The 19,906-nt window shown below is 39.0% G+C and overlaps 2 protein-coding genes across 7 annotated transcripts in view; both read left to right on the top strand.

The window, feature by feature from the left end:
* Positions 1–7,669, top strand: part of hipk2 (homeodomain interacting protein kinase 2) — a 72,952-nt gene extending 65,283 nt beyond the window's left edge. For 3 of the 4 annotated variants that reach the window (XM_029432880.1, XM_029432878.1, XM_029432876.1), the window contains exons 13-15: positions 61–305; positions 422–582; positions 1,427–7,669. In XM_029432880.1, the coding sequence (XP_029288740.1) occupies positions 61–305; positions 422–582; positions 1,427–1,891 (871 nt within the window). In that variant the 3' untranslated portion in view covers positions 1,892–7,669. The remainder of the gene's footprint in view (positions 1–60; positions 306–421; positions 583–1,426) is intronic. The other variant, XM_029432879.1, reaches the window with a different exon arrangement.
* Positions 7,670–9,239: 1,570 nt separating this feature from the next.
* LOC115009544 (UPF0606 protein KIAA1549) overlaps positions 9,240–19,906 on the top strand; it is a 38,636-nt gene continuing 27,969 nt past the window's right edge. For all 3 annotated transcript variants that reach the window (XM_029433598.1, XM_029433599.1, XM_029433597.1), the window contains exons 1-2: positions 9,240–9,387; positions 10,412–10,702. In XM_029433598.1, the coding sequence (XP_029289458.1) occupies positions 10,570–10,702 (133 nt within the window). In that variant the 5' untranslated portion in view covers positions 9,240–9,387; positions 10,412–10,569. The remainder of the gene's footprint in view (positions 9,388–10,411; positions 10,703–19,906) is intronic.

Below are 19,906 nucleotides of genomic sequence, written 5' to 3'. Positions count from 1 at the left end.
TTTTACCTTGAAGTCACTGGAGTTAATTTCTCAGTAACTTTCCCCTTCTGTTTCCTCCAGTTCATCTTCAAAGCAGCGGAAGAATGTCATCAGTTGCGTGACGGTCCACGATTCACCCGACTCCGACTGCTCCAGCAACAACAGCCCCTACACTGTGGAGTCCAGACACCCCAACAACAACAGCTACGACACAAAGACCACCATCCTGGACAACTACAACAACGGGAACCCCCGCACCATCATCATTCCCCCTCTCAAAACCCAGAACAGTGAGGTCCCGAATGAGTGTGAGCGCCTGATGTCAGGTAAATGACTGTAACAGAGTCTTTCCTAACCTAAAACACAGCCTCACGCATTGGCTTGTAACTATTACGTTGTTATTGCTTTTCAATTAACCAAACTCGTATCCTGTTCTGTGCAGATGCAATGAACCATCAGAATACAGTTTACAAATTCAAATCCTCCAATATAGTGCTGTCTGGCAATCATCACCTCCCAGGAGGCGTGACCGGAGGCGTGACCTACCGACAGCAACGCTCGGGGCCACACCCCCTCCAGCAGCAGCCTCTCAATCTCAGCCAGGTATGGCTAGACATGTGTTATCACTGTCAGCGTGTGAATATGTGTGTATGAAACCTCAGATCTTTTAGGATCATGTTATAGAGGAATTATATATATTGCATGTATATATATATAGTTAGCTTAGCTTGACATTATGACTGGAAACTGGGGCAAACATGTAGCCTGACTCTGTCCAAAGGTAACTATAGAGAAGGATGAGAATAATATTGATCCTCTCATCTAACTCTCTACAAGAAAGAAAATAAGCGTATTTTCACAAAATGTCAAATTATTCCTTCAAGGTTGATAACTAATTTGTAACATTATCCAATAGATTTTTGAAAGTGTTTCATAAACTTGATTTTTAGTGGGGTTGTATGAGGTACTTATCCATAGTCAGTATAGTAGATGGCGATTGGCACGCCCCCCGTTTGGAGTACCAGCAAGGAAGCTAAGCAATGAACTGTTGTGGACGGGGGCAGCAGCAAAACTAAATTTAGCCACCAGTTTAAGTGTACGCTATATTAAGAATACTTTCACCGCTTTACCCTGCCGACAGACAGCCTCAACGGGGAACCAAAGCCGGTATATCCATCTAAGCTTTGCTATCTATCTAAGCGTCCGTCCTGGTACTTCTGTCTGTTTCTCCAAACTGGGAGCATGCTGACTGCCATCTACTGTAGTAATACACTGACTATGGATAAGTACCTCATACAACTTCACTTAAAAACATCCAAACTATCTCTTTAGGAAATCCTATTTGAAGTTATGAGGCAACCAACAGTTAGAAATATACTCTAGGAAAAAAAGCAGTTTGAGAACAATAAAACTGATATTCAGCCTTTCAATCATCTCTTATTTCCAGGCCCAGCAGCATATGGTAGCTGAGCGAAATGGCCATCGGCGCCAGCAGGCCTACATCACCCCCACCATCGCCACTCAGGCCCCGTACACCTTTCATCACAATAGCCCCTCTCACACGGGCAATGTACATCCGCACCTGGCAGCCACACACCTACCCGGCCAGCCCCACCTCTACGCCTACACAACCCCTGCTGCTCTGGGCTCCACTGGCACCGTGGCTCACCTGGTGGCGTCACAGGGCTCGGCGCGCCACCACGCAGTCCAGCACGGAAGCTACCCACCAAGCATCGTCCACCAGGTCCCAGTCAGCATGGGCCACCGTGTGCTGCCCTCGCCCAACTTGCACCACAGCCAGTACCAGGCCCAGTTTGCTCACCAGGCCTACATCAGCGCTTCGCCCGCCTCCACTGTCTACACTGGATACCCGCTGAGCCCCACCAAGGTCAACCAGTACCCTTACCTCTAGAGAAGACACTGACCGACACTGGAGAGCCTGACCCAGCGCTGCTGCTGCCCCCGAACCCACTCGCCCTGAGCCCCGTCGACATCCTTAACATCCTCTCCTCGACCTCAGACATATACAGAGACAGAGGAACATGCAATCCTCATGAAACTGTCACGTGTAACTTGAAGATATAACGACAAAGAGAAAAAGAAAAAAGATTCACAGCCTCTCTAGAAGGGAAAGATGGGGTTGAATTTCAGAGGGGTACACTTCAAGATGTTTTCTTTACATTTTTTTTTCTCCTAAAAAGGGCCAGTTTTTGCTTTTATTTGTCTATTCTTCGCTTTACTTTATGAGTAAAAGTAATGTCTCATTAGTTTTACAGGGACGTTAGAAACCAGCCCTTTGGGACAGTGGAGGTTTTCAGATTTCTTTTTCTTTTTTCTCCCCTCTTCAATTTGGGAAGTGACTATTGAACAGGGGTTACTGACTGGAAGTTTGGAATCCCAAGAGATTTGGGAGAAGGTGAAATACGGAAACCTGCTGCTCTTCAAAGAAAAAAATATTGATGGCCTTGAACTGTCTTAATATTTCCAAATCATTCATGGTGTGGGGAGAAAAGAGAGGCAACTCCTCCCACTCCACCTTCTCCAGCCGAGGAGGCTTCTGGAAATATAACCAACAGAAGACAAAAAACTTTTTAGTGTATTTATAGATATTTTTTCCTTTATGTTTCACCTTTATGACGATACTTCAGCTTTTTTGCTAGGTGTCTTAGCTGGGCCCCGTTCTTAGAATGTAGCAGTCTGCACCAGTTTGTTTTAAGATGAAAACTTTGTTTTTTTCAAATACCAATAGATTTATTTGTTCCTCTTTTTTTCAATGTGATTGCACAAAGTGGTTATAATAACATAGGCATGTACAACGTGATTGTCTGTGTGTGCTACTGTCAGCCATGCGTGTGTAGTCCACCTCCTTAAAACTCTCTTCAGTCTTTAGGTTTTTGACCATTGTTCCCTCGTAGTGCCTTACAGATATAACGACACAGTTTACTTGGCTTGGATCCTGAAAGCCACAAGAGACTATAGCTATACTTAGAGAGACATGTTTCCCTGGTTTGGCATCCTAGTCGAGGCAGTTGTAGCTCTCTTCCAGGTGTAGGCTCAGCCCTTGCTGTTTCTTGTCCTTAATGACAGCATACTAATAGATGATGAAGATTAATGTCAGAGTTGATATCACGCTGAGCTATTTTATTATGTGTGCATGAGATAACTTGCCTGGGGTACTTACCAAAGTCATAGATAAATTCTTGTTACATTTTGCTCTGGATATTAATGTAAATATGAAAATGTACAGACTAGCTGTAGCTGTAAACCTCTATCACAGTGGCACCCAAAATGTGGCTTTAGTTTGGAATATATCTGTCGTTTTTATACTCACACAAGGGAATTCATGCAGCGTGATCACAGAGACAATAGCTCAGTTTTCAAGTACATGGAATGAGTTACAGTACAATGTTTGAGACACAGTAGAGGTTGTTTGTTTTAAGGTTAAAAGCTAGTCTGAGAGAAGGGCCTGACAGAAAGTGATTGTCGCCATGAGGTTGGTTCTGTGAGGCTATAGGGATAGCCGGGTCTGCAGAGAAGAGGCAGAGTATCGAGGGTTGTTTGAGTGAAGATACTGTGTAGGCACGAGTGAGAGGGCTGTTTGAAAGCGTAGGGTCCGTTTAGGTAGGGACTGTGGAGGGCAGGGTGAAACGCTCTACCTTAAATGGGACTATAATGGTAGCAAGTTGGCACTGAGCAGGTTGATAGTAACACTGAGCCCGGGTGGTTGGTAGGAGCCCAAAGAGGGGGCACTACCTTACCTGAATGCACCCATATAATTCTGACGAGAATCCTTTGTGTTGTTGTCGTTTGTTACTCCAGCAAAGATAATTGGAAGTTATTTGTCGCGCTTGAGGTTTGGGTAGCATCTAAAAAAAAGCTGCAAGAACAGAACAGAAGGGAAAAGCCACAGCATACACCTGGAAGGGCACTTTGTGGACGATTTTTTTGCCACTGTCCATTTGTCTTCGAACCAGGTACGCCGCAGACATCGCACGCCAGCCGATTGGGATACCTGAACACTTAGAGAACCAATAGGGCTGTCGCTTTGTGTGTTTGCTGCTTGATTTAACAGACTTTCTTTTCCTTGTAGCCAATGATACAAATAATCTCCTCTGTTCATTTGTCCTGTTGAACATTTAGGCACATCAGTACCGCTGGTGGTTTAGTGAAAGCCTTCCCCTCCCTCTCTTTCATGGTATGCCATAGTACTTGCATTTGAAGTGATTTTGTTTTTGTTTTGTTTTTTAACTTAACATTATCTTGAACTTTTTGGACATGGCTGTAGTACATGTTGTGTTTATTTTTTAGAGATTGTTGCAATAATTCTTGTGGATGTTTTATTAAGAGCGTGTGTGTGTGTGTGCGTGTGTGTGTGTGTGTGTGTGTGTATGTGTGTGTGTGTGTGTGTGTGTGTTTATTATATGTCAGGCTCATTTCTATTTTGTAACCTGGGGGTTGATGTACAGTAATATTTAGTATTCCGTGAAGGTGGGTGCACCTGTGTAAAGTGTTGCAACACTGCTGGTGTTAGTAAGTGTTGAGTTGATGATAATCCAATGGGGCCCTTATAGATAGATGCTTTGGCATGATTGTGCCACAGCCAGGTTTGAAATACAACAATGTATTTTTACAAATCGCTTGACGGGCCCCAGAGTGGTCATCCTGGAACTTTTTACCCCCACAACTCTTCACTCCCCGTCAGCTCCAGCATGCAAGCCCAGGGTCCGGGTAGTTAAAGATGTGATTATATAGTATGTTGCAGGTTACATCATTCTTCTCTGTTCTGTTGTTGTCCTTTTATTTTTATTGTATCTACTTAATTTCCTCTAGGTCATAGGAGCCTAAGCACACACGCTTAAGGGAGATGATTTTCCATTGAAATCTTTTGGCTCCTCTGTTATTATGAGACAGACTACTGAAACATTCCACTGTTGCTCATGCTACACTGCTGTGTCCTGTCCCCTCTCCCATCAGCACGGGGACAGCATTGTCACACTAGGACTTTTCTTTTTCGCACCTCCCACCAAAGAATTCAACAGATCGATCATGTACAGCACAGCACAGTACAGTACTCCACAGCGTTGCTAGAGCAGGCAGGCAATAACTTCTGATCTCATCTTTAAAACACTTTTCAAGTGCATTTGAGGACATGTTGTTTTACCCCCAAGCAAATGCATGTGTGCATATGAGTACACACGGAAGAGTTAACATACTTAATACAGCACAGTCAATTTCTTTTCAAATCTACTTTCATTACTCCTCACACTTGCGATGTCAATAATTATTTAACCTCTCTCCAAATTGTTATGCCAGTTGTTTCTTTTTTACGTTGTTGATGTTGTAGCTTTATTGGTGTTCTATGAAAATGAATTTGTAAACTAAAAGGTTTGTTTTTACATTAGCGTGCCATGGAATAGAATGACCTGTAAAAAAATTAATTAATCAAAAATGTACCAACTATACCTTTAAAACCATGGTCACCCGCACAAAATGAATGTAATATGTGACCTGCAGCATCTGAAATGGCTTTAGATCTTTCTCAGTGGGTGGCCATTCATTTCATTTCTACACCATTTGTGGCCATGCATGATGCAATAATTATACATCTGATCTCCAGCAAAATCCCATATTAGAGAAATAATGTAAAATTACCACTATCCTCATGATTGGGGGACATCAAATAAAACTATTTTCTCAAATGAAACATCCAATTAAGAGAAGCCCTGTATGCGCGACATTGTGGAAAAATGACTTGATGTGTATGATACGTTTGTCTATTACTGTTTCACATAACCAATGTTTTGTGTTTTATAAAAAAGGGGAATCAGAAATGTGAGCATTAACGTAGATCGAGTGACCTTACAATTACCAAAATGTGCTTAAGTAGAGTGTAAAAAATGTTTTGTGTTGTTTAGGTGAGCATAGCCTTCCCAGCGAGCGACTTTACTGTTAGAGTACTGCCTTCCAAATAACCAACAATACCTCCAAAGGTTTAAGGTGACATTTAAATTAGAGGAAACTAAATAAGGCAGTGTCTCACTCTCTATGAAGCCTGGCATTCTCCTAGAAAATACACTCAAACTTTCAGCTTTGCTCATGGTGTTATCGTGAAACATTCCTGAGAGCATGATGGCGCACAGTGCTGCATTAGTCTTCAGACAAACTCCTCTAAGGTGACTTGGAGCTCGGCAGAAGTGAACAGACAACCCGCAACATCAAGCCGCTCGTTTAGTATAAACCATTTGGCAAAGTCGCAGCTGCCTCCCAAAGTAGGAACAGGTGTTAGGTGGATTAATTATGAGCTGATGTACTCTCCGTCACCAGGAAATTCATAATCTAGCTACACAAGCATTCTTAAAGCCCTTTCGGATGAGAGTGTATGTTTTTTTTAGGTTTATTTTTTATTTTCATTGAGGAGATCTGCTCCTTTTGCTGGCTATTCCTTGGGGGGAATTCAGGGTGAGGTGGTCAAGGTTTGATGCCATCACTGATAGAGGGTGTCCGGCGATTACAATGTATGAATTTAAGAACCAAAACTGATTAAAATGCGATTGTTTTCCCACTATCTTCACTTATTCTAATTTGTGTAAAACCATGGATATATGGATTCATTTCTCCAACCTTAAATCCCCAAATTTCTGTGTTATAAGATCTTTGGTCCTACTTTACACAACTAAAACATATAGCTTTCCCCATCTTACTTTAAGAGAGATTTCTAGCCAAAGACAGTTATTTTTGTAGTGTTAATAATTCGAATCTAGAAGCGGTAGACCAAAGCTTACATTCAAAGCCAGATTTGTCAGTTTACACTACAAAAATAATCATCCTAAACTAGAGGTCATGTCAAAGTCACAATCTCTGGTACGTTGGTACGTTCTCAAAGCTCTGAATTAGAGTAACTCAATTTCTCAAATGCTGATTTATCAGCTTACTTACATTTTCTAAAGACCTAAGAGTGCATCAAACCCTGACCCCCTTTTGTGTCCATTGCTGTATGGTTTCTCAATGGTGTAAAATCTCATTCTTTTTCGATAAAGCTAATGTGTGCTGCAGTATTTCCTAGTATACTTCTCTGTTAATTGTCTTTTCTTATTTACTTTTGTTTATTGGGGTGTGATGTCTCATTATTTCAATCTGTTGATGTAGCGTTCTATGTATACCCTGTTCCTTGGCCTAATATTATTAAGTATGTTATGAGAATGGATATTTTACTGGCTTTATAGAATGTTTAAATAAATATAATAATGACAATAAGAAGAAGGATTAATTAAACCTCCTAACAAGTTGAGTACTTGCTACTAAGCTCTTGTGTTACCATTATGATGTTGTGTGCTTCTCTTAATCATTTTCGTTGTAGAAAAATGGAGTGAATTTATATTAGGCTTCGAATAAACTAATGATAGCATTGTAAATTTTACAGGAGGATTTTAACAGACAAACCGCTTCGTCAAATAGAAGAATATAGTTATTTTAATTGTCCTCTTTATTAACTGTAGGGTGAGAAGGGGCTCGCGTTGTGGTGAACTATGTTATAGCTTGTTATTCACTGTTACTTTTGATCATTTTTTCGGTCTCCGAGGTGAATCGAGTTATTAATGAGAATTTGTATGCTCACATATGCATATTGTATATGTGTAGAAATGTAATCACACTTTGTCTTGGATTTACATTAAACTGTTAAGTCACGGCACCAGTTTCCTGTTTTCTACTGTGGTGTGTGTGTGTGTGTGTGTGTGTGTGTGTGTGTGTGTGTGTGTGTGTGTGTGTGTCTCAGTGCTTGAGGTTTGTTGTGAGTGCCAGAGCATGATCATGATTGAATCAGAAAGGAAATTAAAATATACAATAATAATCAAACATAATAGACACTATTACTCCAAACTGTCAAAAGGAAATACATTGAATCCAGTAAAGGAGGCTGATTCTGTTCCTTTCCATAAGTAAAAGTAGAGGCACAACTATATAAAAACATGTTTGTAAAGTATCTAAAATAAAGGTACTTGATACAAATACATGGCCATTTTGAGTGTCATATATTATATTGTTAATATTCATGCATTAATGATTAAGTAGTATTATATTGTAATAGTTGGCCTCGCTACAGCTCATTTTATTTATGTTATATACTGTAGGGTAGTTACAATATTTAGCTTTAGTGTATTTTGTATGTAAAACCTGAATTTGGAAAGTAACTAGTAACTATAGCTGTCAAATTAATGTAGTGGGTGAAAAATAATGTAATATTTGCCTCTGGAGTAGGAATAAAGTAGCATTAAGTCATAATACTCAAGTGACGTGGAAGTACCTTTAAATTACCTAAATACAGTGGTTAGGTAATTGTACATAGCTACAATCCACCACAGACTGAATCCCTGGAATCTCTTTTGAATATACAATTATTAAGTCATGTTTTGAAAAGATAATGTAAGGATTTTATTTTCCATAGCACACACAATTCCAGGTAAGAGGTCAGGATAGTAGGAGAAGTAGGATGTGATTGAAAGCCAAACTGATCATCAGTAACATTAGTCATACTATTCTACCACTTGGTGGCGGTATGCACCAAAACGTTGACGTCTGTAAACTGACACTGATGTGATAAGGTTATGCTGACCAGCTCATCTGATCGCATATTTTCAACAACAAAAGCTTGCTACGGGGGGTGCTAACAGCATGCACCAGGGGGCCATATTTGCAAGCTCTTTGGAATTTAGGTCATTTACTTCCTGACTGAAATCATGCATTACAATAAAAACGAAGAGTACATCAGTGTTGTTTCTTGTCAGATAAACTTGTAAACACTGCGCTTAAATAGGCTTATAAATGTTGATGGAATTCTAAATTAACATGCACAGGAGTGCAACAACCAGCAGGCTACACCAACAATGAATCCTTGCTGAAAAATAATCAGTTTGATTATTACTCTTATTATGCTTTTTTTTCCAGCATGACTAGCTAAACTCTATTCAGCCAAGAATAAAAAGGCAGGCAATGATATATCCACCCATAGCTATACCTTGTTATGTGCATCATCGCATGAGACAACGTTGCCGTGGAAGCCGCCGACGCCAGGCGAGGATGACCAACCTAAATTTTAAAACCCCAATTTGACAGAAATGAGTTGCAGCCAATGAGAGACCGTTTCGATAAATTAGAAACTAATCAGATCAGCGAGGGGGCGGGACTAACCCAATCCTCAGGACGAGAGAAGGTAACTGTTACCAAAAGAGTGTCAGATGAATGCCAGCTTCCAGCTCGTGCACAGTACGTTTACACTGAAATAACTTCAGACGCAGGCAGGTGGTTACATGAAGGTTAATGACGGAGCCTCTGATAGCCTTTTACTTTATCCAAGGATATTTCTCGTAACCCAGACAAAGGAATTGATAGAGTTGGAGCTTCTTTTTTTTGGTAAGTCTGAATGCGCAGATATGAGCAGGCTGACAGGAATGGCTGGGGGAAAGGAGAAAAAAAATCGTGTTATCTTTGCACTCCAAGCTAGCGTTGGGAAATATGGCCAAAGTATGTTAGCTAACCCGTTTGTAGCATTTTGCTGTGACACTCAAATGAGGGATGTTACCTGCTTTGTTTTAGCCTCACGAACAGCCACATGACCGTTAAACTTGCAAGTAACGGGACGGGATGTAGGACAAGAGACCGACTGTATCATGATGAGACCGACTGAAAGCTAGCCATACAGCCGGGGGATGAAGTCTGTGCTGGCTCTTTTATTTAACGTTACACGGTTTGTCCGCCTATGTAGAGTTAGTTAGGTTGTTTAGTTTATCTAATGGGATAGTTATTCCTAATGTGTGTTTACCTGACTAATGTTATTAACGGTACCTTATAGTGACTTAATTTGCCATGTGCATGAAATGTGTCAGTTATGTGTTAATGTTCTTTCATAATATAAAACAAAACCTATTTAATATATATTTTTTAATATATATTTAAAAAATGTGTGTGTGTGTGTGTATATATATATATATATATATATTTATTTATTTATTTATTTATAGTATTTATATATATATATTTTTTTTTCAAATCCATGATAAACATCATTTTTGAATCTACATTTAAACGTACCTTTAACTTTATTGTTCATGAAAGGCACACTGCATAGATTTGGCAAAATGTAGGTAATAAATACATAAATATCCTATAATTTTCAATTCTAGGAGAAATATCTTGTTCCAACTGACCTATCCACCCTTGTTATTACAGGTTTCTACAGGTATTGCTGTGCTTTGAGAATGTAACCATAATCAAATTAATATTTTTAAATATATATAACAAGAGTGTGTGCTTATGTGCACCTTAGTTAAGCAGTTGTTGTTTCTAGGTAATGGCTGATTAAAAAAGGGATTATCAAGTAGTAAAATAAAATGTGGCTGTTTTGAGTTTCACACTGTTACTCTTTTGTTTTCAACAGCAATTCTTGGTTGAGAGCACATGTTATGGAAGGAGGGGCCTTGATCTAAAGGAGACCAAGCCAGGCAGCCCGAAATAACCCAAACCTTCATTGTCTTTTTGGAGTGAATCTTCTCTTCTTAGCTTGTTGAAATGCCTTGACCGTCACCCCGCCGTACCATGGCAGGTTTAGTCTCCTCTGTGGGTTTGGTAGTGATGCTCAAGGCTCTTAAGCATGCCCATGGCCAGCGTGCATTGATTCTGGGGATGACGGTGTTAGTAACAGTGATTGCAGCTGACTCACCTGTTGCAGGTAAGAGAACACCTTTCGCTGACTCACACTACATGATCCACTCATTTATACCTTGTGTGTTACATAACTGACACAGTGTTTTGTACAACATTCAGTTAGCTTTGAAGCAATAGACACCAAGTTCAGTTCCAGTTGCACTTGTAAAGTGATAAATGCAAACCAAAAATAACTCTAGAGATCATTTTGAAGGACAAAAATACCCAGTAGTGTTTCTTATTGTAGTACAAGAGGTAGCAAATCAACACATGTTAAAAATAGTGAATCTGGTATTTGTGGAACAACAAGGTCCACACATTGTCACACAACCCAGCATTTGTATGGTGTATATCATTTAATCTCACTGAATAGCTACACACATAGCACTAGATTGAAAGATTATACAGAAAGCTGTTGAGTGTGTGTGTGTGTGTGTGTGTGTGTGTGTGTGTGTGTGTGTGTGTGTGTGTGTGTGTTCGAATGTTTTAATGCCATCCGGGATCCAACCAAGGCGCAATCAAGATCTTTGTCCTGATGGATTAGTTTCTGGTTTCTCCTGAGGATTGGGTTAGGGAGAAATCAGAAGCTTGCAGCCATCTATTCATTCTTTACACCAGTGTGCAGGGTAGCAGCAAACTACCTATTAAAATGTAACTGTCCTTTATGTACGTTTTCTTAAACCTTTATTTACTTATGATATGTTTGCTGACCATGAATGCTTATTTTCAGCAATACTTGACACGGTTACACACAGCCACATCTAGGAGATGCTTAGTACAACCGCAGTCTTGTTTGTGGGCCACTGAGCAGCTGCACTGGAGTAGTTGGGTTTATGTGCCTTGCTCAAAGCCAAACCTAACCAGCGACCTTCCTATAGCTTGCTATCTTAACCTTCATGCTGTTACCAATTCTTCTACTTGTCATTCCTTTAATAAGAATAAATTACATCATAGATGCCATATAGCTCTAATAGTGCAATTGCAGTTTGTTTTTCCCTTAGTTTGGATTTATATTGAAACAGTAGAAAGTCTGGTAGCTTACCTCAGCATGAACGTACTACCGTAATGTCTTTACATGCATGTGAACAAAGTCAGGGCTGCTGCGAAACCTTGGATAGATTGTGATATTCATAATGAAGAGACTTTCATGTTTGATTCTGGATTTTCACAAGAGGTGAAGTGGCTCTAACCCTGCAGTACACGTACTGTAGAGTTAAACCCCTTTCCAGTAATTAGGGAAAGAGAAAGGGTCTAAATCCACTTGATGGGTGTTTTCCCCGGGCTGACTTTTACAGATAGTGACATGATCCCACCACCACCCCTCCCCCTACACATTGCCCAGTAAAAAGAAAGCGCTTTAAGAGCAGCCAAAAACTCTTGATATCGCATTGTAATAAGATTGTGTACTAAATGCAAGGGTGAATGCTTTTGGCAGGAAATCAGGAGTTAGTCAATCTTAAACTCTTATGATGAACACCTTTTTTAATTTTTTATTTGATGACCTATAATGTGGGCTACCAACTGTCTTCAGTTTACCACTAATGCATTTGTGAGGCCCTCATGAGAAATACTAGTGACGTAGTGTGAACAAAATACACTTAAACTGTAAACTATTTAAAAAGATTTCATATGTGCAAAGTATATTTCTTCCTGTTTCTGCCATTTTGCATTTGCAAACTCAATCAGTTGTGATTTTGCTAACTGGTTTGCATTTAGTCCTCCTTTGGAAATGGTTCTCCTAAAGCTAGGATGGGTTGTAATGGTATACTTTTTTAAGTATTTCACACTCTTCGTCTTTATGTGTCCATGACAGTTGTACAACAAATCTAGCAGAAGATCATTTTATCTTTTTCATCCCAAACTTCTATGAGATGTAGGATCACCGCTTTCCTTTGTCACTGTCTTCCATGCTGTACACTTTGCTAATGATTTTAGTATTCACTTAACAAGCTCAATCTGTGTTATAGAATGGAAAAAAACATTTGAAGTTAGCACACATTTTGCTCTAGCGTTTTTCTGCCCTTCATTAACTGTATTTTCGTGACTTGACAGGGATTAATCAGGTTTGTTTCATCATCTTTTATGGGAAGATATCCTCTGGCAAAGCAGAGAGGCTGGCTTTTTTGATATTTCCTTGTGGTTTTGATGATCGCACTAAGCTAAATGCAACACTTTGATGAACATCTAATAGACAGTTTTCCTGTGGCAGACTGCAAACCATTGCATCACAAGAGAATACATTTATCAGCAATGGTTTGGACAGTTTTAAGACAGCTGCACGCTGTTCTGAATTAGCCTGTTTTGTTTTAAGCCCTCTAAATGATTGAGCTTACTGGAAACATGAAGGGATGGGCCTTAAGTATTTTTATAATGTAAGCATAATAGTTATTAAAAAAAAATGACAACACTTTACAATAAGAGTCCATTGTTTGTAAAGTCTTCCCAGTTTCAAAAGTATACTGTTCAGTATTCAGATGTGCAATCAACAGTATGAAATTGTAGAGTACGTTGAGATGTGTTATACAGTACAAACAGGAGATCTTGCTACACTACCATAAGTGACAACTGAATAAAGTGAGCAGAATTATTTACTAGTATTGTTAGCCCACACACTTAGGCACACCTGAAGATTACACTTCACTACTACACCACACTGTTGACTTTTACAAGATAAATGTCAACCTTTTCTTTCAAGCTTGTCTAATGTCCGTTTTTTTATAACATCCTTTAAACGTAAACAAATGTTTGAACAGGCATAGCTTACGTCACTAAATGAAAGCACTATCCTCATCTCTATGACAGCCGATTGTTTGATTCTTATGTATGAATGCTTCCCTTTGTGGAAGAGCGGACGTTGCCATTTGTTGTCATTAGCCAATTGTGACAACAGCTTCAATGTCAGACTCACTGGACCGTCTTTGGTCCTTGGTGTTGAAACATTTAGTTGTTGAATCATCACTGCTCTGTTTTTACTTTGGCTTTATATATAGCAATACAATATTATTGAATACCTCACAATGTGAAGTAAAATACTGGCAAGAATTTAAACCTGTTTTTGACTGTTGAACCTGTATTATATATGCAGAGCTAAGTTTGTTAAGCTAAGACTAAACACTGTTTTCTCTTGACATCACATTACAGTTCATTTAGCTGACGCTTTTGTCCAAAGCGACGTACAAAAAGTGCAAACAATCATGGGGATACAACTCCGAACATCTCTTGGACATGATTTCCCCTGCATGTTGCACAAAACTACAGTTTTATGTAACTGTTTTGTATATTAAAGTTAAAGGTCTAATTAGTGCCTATAAAAGCCTTAACATTGTGGTGAATTTCTTTCCCCAAACTGGAAGAGCCTTAGTTGTTGTTATATTGTTCTCATCATCTTCACAAAATCGCTATACGGTTCTCTTTAATTCATGCCCAGGATGACAGACTACTGTGTCACCATGGTCCTATTCAACAGTGAAGGCACCAGTCGTACAGCTTTCCTCTTACAGACTCAGAAAAAGCCCACTTTATAGTTTCTAGGTGAAATAGAGCACGGCGACCTCTATAAAATTGTTCTTCCAGATCTGACATCACACAGTAATTTCCCTCTTTCTTACTTCCCTGCTTCTCTTGGTCTTTCTGATCCTCTGCTCAATTTCAGTGAAAGTAATAGTTTCACATCTACACCCTATGTCTAAAATGAAAAATCTTTACAAACATATAGGATATAATTATAATATCTATATGTGACACCGTACAGTGTCCTTGCAATTTCGCTCCCTCTGCACTGCAGTGTCTGGCAAGTTCAACACAACAAGCTGCAGGCCAGCAAAGTCTTGGCTAATTACCAGTGCAGTCAGTTGCCATGTGAAATGTGATCTGTGTGCGATGACAATATGGCCATTCATTATTCATTAGTGCTGGGAGCCAGATGCAGATCAATGGGTAGGACCTATCAAAAGTCAAACAGTGGCTCTCACCAGGCCTGCAGCTTGACCAGAAAGATCTTTTGGAAAGGAGCCCATGGCCGGCCTCTCCCAGCATTATTTGGCAGTGTGGAAGCTGCTCTGCTGGTCAAGGGTGTGTTAATGATGGCAAGCAGACTGGCACATTTGAAAAACAGCTTTTTAATGTTATTCTTCCACATGATAATCAGTGTCCATAATTATCTTTTCTGATACATTCAAATGTCAAAGTTATTATAGTCAGCTATTCTGTAGTCTCATTTGCCTAATTCTTTCCAGTTGTCCACTATTACCGGCATCATACTGGTAGGTTGTGATGTGAAGGTACCGTAGTGGGGGCCAGTGAATGTACATCTGTTAGTGATTTTGTGTACCCTTTTTTTTTGTTTTACTGAGGCAATTTTCCACTGCAGTTTTAGCATCCTAAAAGTGTCCAAGCATAACGTGAATATTGTATAGAACAACAATCTTATTTAATTAAGGACTGAAATAACTTATTTTGCTAGACATAATTACCAATTATCAATAAGTTTGAAGTTTTGATTTGTTAACCACTTCAACCATAATATTTAGATTTTTTTATAAACATTTTTCGCACTTATAAGATAAGTTTAAATGACCAATGGTAGTGTTTTAGGATGCTTGTGAATGTATATTACATATTGTTTTATATCAATTTGCTTTACATTAAGGGATCCATTGCGTAGCGTTTAAAGGATAGAGCTAACATTACATTTCTCTCTCTGGTTCTATATTCATTATCTTTAGCTTATAAAATATCATTTTATTTAGGTTTTAGGGAAAAATCTAAACCAAGTCTTTTAACCACATTTTACTGATTTAGCATTATTTAGGCAATTAGAAAGCGTAACACTGAGAAATCTGATATCGCTCAGACTTTGATCTGATTAGAAACAGTTCTCTTTTTTTTGGTACACAACACACGCTTGCAGTAAACTTTATTTATTACGACTTAGATTGTTCTGACTGCTTAAAGGTTCTTGTGCTAACGGCCTGTCAGTTTTGGGAGCCACAATGAGGCCATATTGTGCTGAACCCAAATCGCTATGTGCTCTGATGAACTGCAGCTGATTATTTATATATTTGCCAGAGCAGATGGTGCAGTTCAGCCCGGCCTCTTTTCAGCTTCTCCAGGCTAAAATCATTTTGTTTTGGACCTTTTCATCATCACAGCAAATACTTAGAAACATAACAGTTAGTATGTTGCTTAACTGTGCACAGATATTTCCTTTTTTTTCTGCTCACATGTCTAAGAAAGCTTAACCTAACCCAGTAGACAGTGTTTGTACTCCCAGGACATAAAGCCTGAGAGTGACCTGTGCTGGGAGGATTGAGCAAAAGTAGAAGAGGGTGCTGAATGACACAGTCCTCTGAGCCTCTCTGGTTACAAGTCTTTGCCTTCCTGTCTTTCAAAGAAAATCAGGACTGCAGAAAGTGAAGGAGTGTACCCAAATTGTGTGTGTGTGTGTGTGTGTGTGTGTGTGTGTGTGTGTGTGTGTGTGTGTGTGTGTGTGTGTGTGTGTGTGTGTGTGTGTGTGTGTGTGTGTGTGTGTGTGTGTGTGTGTGTGTGTGTGTGTGTGTGTGTGTGTGTGTGTGTGTGTGTGTGCAAGGCTTTTCTGAAAGGACACATTGGCATTGCAACATCAAAATCCACTCTTTGAAATCGGTCATACCATCATAGCCATGAATTCCGGGTGTGTGCGTCTGTTGTGGCGCTTTTATGAGCATAAGTCCTTAAGTCCTTAAATCTGTTATACTGTACAGTAGCCCGACATAATACAAATCCCTGAAGACTCACTGAAAATGTTTAAGAAAGTCACCTTTCCTAGTAGCTAACTGTACCTTAAATTAATTCTCCCTCTTTTACCTCTCTTCCTCTTTCTCAATTGTACTCTTGGACTACTCCACTCCCCCTCATATCCTGCTACCCCCTTTCTCTTATCTTAAAAAGTAGTCCCTCGGGAAAACAAAACAAGGGTCACATGGATATTTGATGAAGTGCAGACATGACCTCAGTCAGGTCTCCATTCTCATGCTCAGTTTTGGCCAATTCAGACCCCTAAATTAATTAATGGTAGACTACAAAACTTTATGTTGGGCTTTAACTTGATTGATCTGTTAGATCAGGGGCAACATTTAGATTAGCATTCAAATTTAGATTATATTTATATGATTTAAATCGATTCAATCTTTTACTCTTTGATGTAGGCTAAATTCGACAAGTAAGTGCACCGGAAAGCAACCGGTTTAGGTTTATAATAAATGCACCCCTTATGAAGGTTTTTTTCTGCTTGGGCTTTGGCAGAGAGCTTGATCTAATTGAACTCCACTGATAAAAACAATGGAATCTTTCCCATCTTAAAAGCTTCCCCGATAATCCAAATGTCAACAAAGCCATATCTTGATTGTTCGACTGCACTCAGCATACGCAGCTCCTGCCAACTGAAAAGAGCCAGTCACGCAAGGGGCTTAGTTGAAAACAGAACCATGTGTGGGGTTGTAGTTAGCTAGCATTAATACCAAAAATACCCTTTCTTCTCTCTCCTTCTTTTTTTTTCAATTACACAACCATTAAATAACTTTTTTTTTGCAATAAGCAGTCTGGCAAACATAGGAAATGATATCATTAGAGGGCTCTGTAATTGGTATCTCAAGTTTCTCGACACACGTAGGAATATGTGTGTGCTTTTGTGCATTATTCTCTGTGGTGGGTGCATGTGCACATTCAAGCTCACGTCTGTGTTTCACAGCTGCTTGGCTGATACATATTGTTTGCCTGCTATTGCTCAATATCTTCAAAAGTAAGCTAAAAACATATCTCTTTACTTTAGCCTTTTAATGGTGAATTATTACTGGTTTAACATTGAATGTAAAGGTAACTAGCATAAATTAGTGTGTATTTTTGAAAAACTTGAGATCAAATAGACTGTTTTACCACGGGGAAAAGAGGAAGTTTCTCTGATAAATGTGTTTACATGTTCTTTAAACAATTAGTGGAAAAGTTAAAGATTAAAGAATATATTGGAGAAAAACTGGCTTTAACCGATAGGTTTCATAAAACTTAACAAACAGGGGTTTGTTTATGAAGCGGGCTTTAACCAAGATTTTGCCAAAAGAATCTGGACTCACAGAGACATTTGTGTTTTATATACGTTAAAAGGTCAATAAAGAGGTTGACGCTGTAAACGTAAATACAAGGGTCAATAAAGAGTTTGCCAAAGACTACCAGGAATGGGTAGCAAAGGGAGTAAACCAGTTAAAGGGCCACAGGGGCCCATTGTTGATCTCATACTTTCAAAATATTCAAAATTAAAGGTAGGCTGATTCTTATAAAATGCCTCTAAAATCAGTGTTGAACAATTCAGTTGGACCTCATGTTGTTATGTGGTGTGTGTGTTTCGCATGTGTAATTTGTTTGTACTGAGACCCATACAGCTTGTCTTTTGCCTCATCCATTCACCAGATACATCTTATTTGGGCTTCACCCAGGCCAGCCACTTGCATCAAAGCATATTTGTTGTACTTTTCATGTTCTGCAAATGCTGCTGTGAACATAATTGTTTTGTTTGTCAACTCTCACATGACCAAATAGTTCACTGTGTTAGGCTACTGCCTTTTTCTCTTTTACGATATATATGTGAGTACAGGGTCTGGTAGAGTAAGGGAGACCAAGGAAGGTATTTTCTATGATTCAATTCCAGACATCAGCAAAGTGCTGTCTGCAGACAGGCATTATCAGGTTAACTCTTTTTCACCCTTAGGATCAGTAGTCATAAAAGGACAGCAAAGCCAAAATCACATTTTATCTTACTAGAGGATTTATATCTGGTGCAGGCTTTATTCAAGTCTCCATTATCACATAAAGTAGAATTGTTGTCTGTTATCCATTCTCAGTGTTCACTATGTTTATAGTTTACTGTGTACATTTTCCATTCAAAATAGCGGATCATTTTTTTCAAACTTTCAAAACCATATTAAAGATGTGTCAGTTCTGGGAACAAAAATCTAGCATAATTAATTATTACTTAAACATCCAAACATTGACACTTACACTATACGTCATGTTCATACACGATAGAAACAAGAACAAGCCGCACTGCAATTAAGATAAATGCAAGTCATTTCTTGCCCTCTGTATTATGAGATTTATCTAAACCTATTATTTCACTCATTTAAGGAGGCTATCCCCCCCCCCCCCAATGTGAGTGCCCTTTAAGAAATGTACGTTTGTATTCTGTAAAAGTTGAATTAAACAAAAACAAGTTAAATTGAAGCAAGCAAAATAAATATGTGCCACTAATAGAAAACCAAAAATATGTTTCTACTTCTGCTTTTTTAATTTGCATGTTCAATAACCGATTTATTCAGACACACTGGGCCCCTGTAGAGCGTTCTAAACAGTCAGACACAGATATAGGTTAGTGGACAGATGTGGTTGATCCATAATATGATCTCATAAGATTTTGTCAATATCCATCCTGAGTAAATGGGTTAGTGCTATTTCAGATGCCTGAATTTGTGTCTGCCTTCAGCCACAGTCTCTCTCCCGTCCCTCTAACCGATCTCTTTTTATTTTATTGTGGTCATTTTGTAAAGGAACATCAGATCAGCCAACTGCAGTAATAATCCCTCTCTTGTCGCAATCCTTTTAACATGATTGCTGGCAGGGATCCAACCTGCAACCACCAGATATATAAACAGAAGAAGAACAAACTAACCAAGCCACAAGAAGGGAATTAGTTTTCTGTCATCTGCTTGAATATGAACAGTTGGGTTTTCACTAAATCACTGTTATAGATGGAAATGTATCAATAAGTTTACAGCAAAAAGATACTCTCCACCACCATGCAGAGAATGGGTAAGAAAGATACCCACTCACTGCTGTGCATCATGTGACTGTTTCATTAATAGAGGTAATAACACAATAAATAACGAGCTGTTTATAAGCCACATATCCAACATTGGTACATTTACTAGAGACTTGTAGGATTCTTTAATTTGACCAAATGCAAATTTAGTTCAGTGCATGTACAAGGCAGCTATTGATTAGACCAAGTCGAGTCTAACATACACATCAAGGCCTGATGAATGGAAGTGGAATCTCATTAGTTTGGCATTTTTCATGTAATGAATAAATGAAAATCTCACTGCATTAACTCTTCAGTGTTGTCAGAGTAATGAAAATGGGGTATTGTAACTTTTTATTTAAGCTGCTTATTCGAGTCTTTAGAAACTAGATGTATAATTTATTT

The sequence above is a fragment of the Cottoperca gobio genome, chromosome 6 (assembly GCF_900634415.1).
Source record: "Cottoperca gobio chromosome 6, fCotGob3.1, whole genome shotgun sequence".
Classification (NCBI taxonomy): domain Eukaryota; kingdom Metazoa; phylum Chordata; class Actinopteri; order Perciformes; family Bovichtidae; genus Cottoperca; species Cottoperca gobio.
The sequence above is the reverse complement of the archived record's forward strand: the minus strand, read 5'-3'. Positions and strand labels throughout refer to the sequence as shown.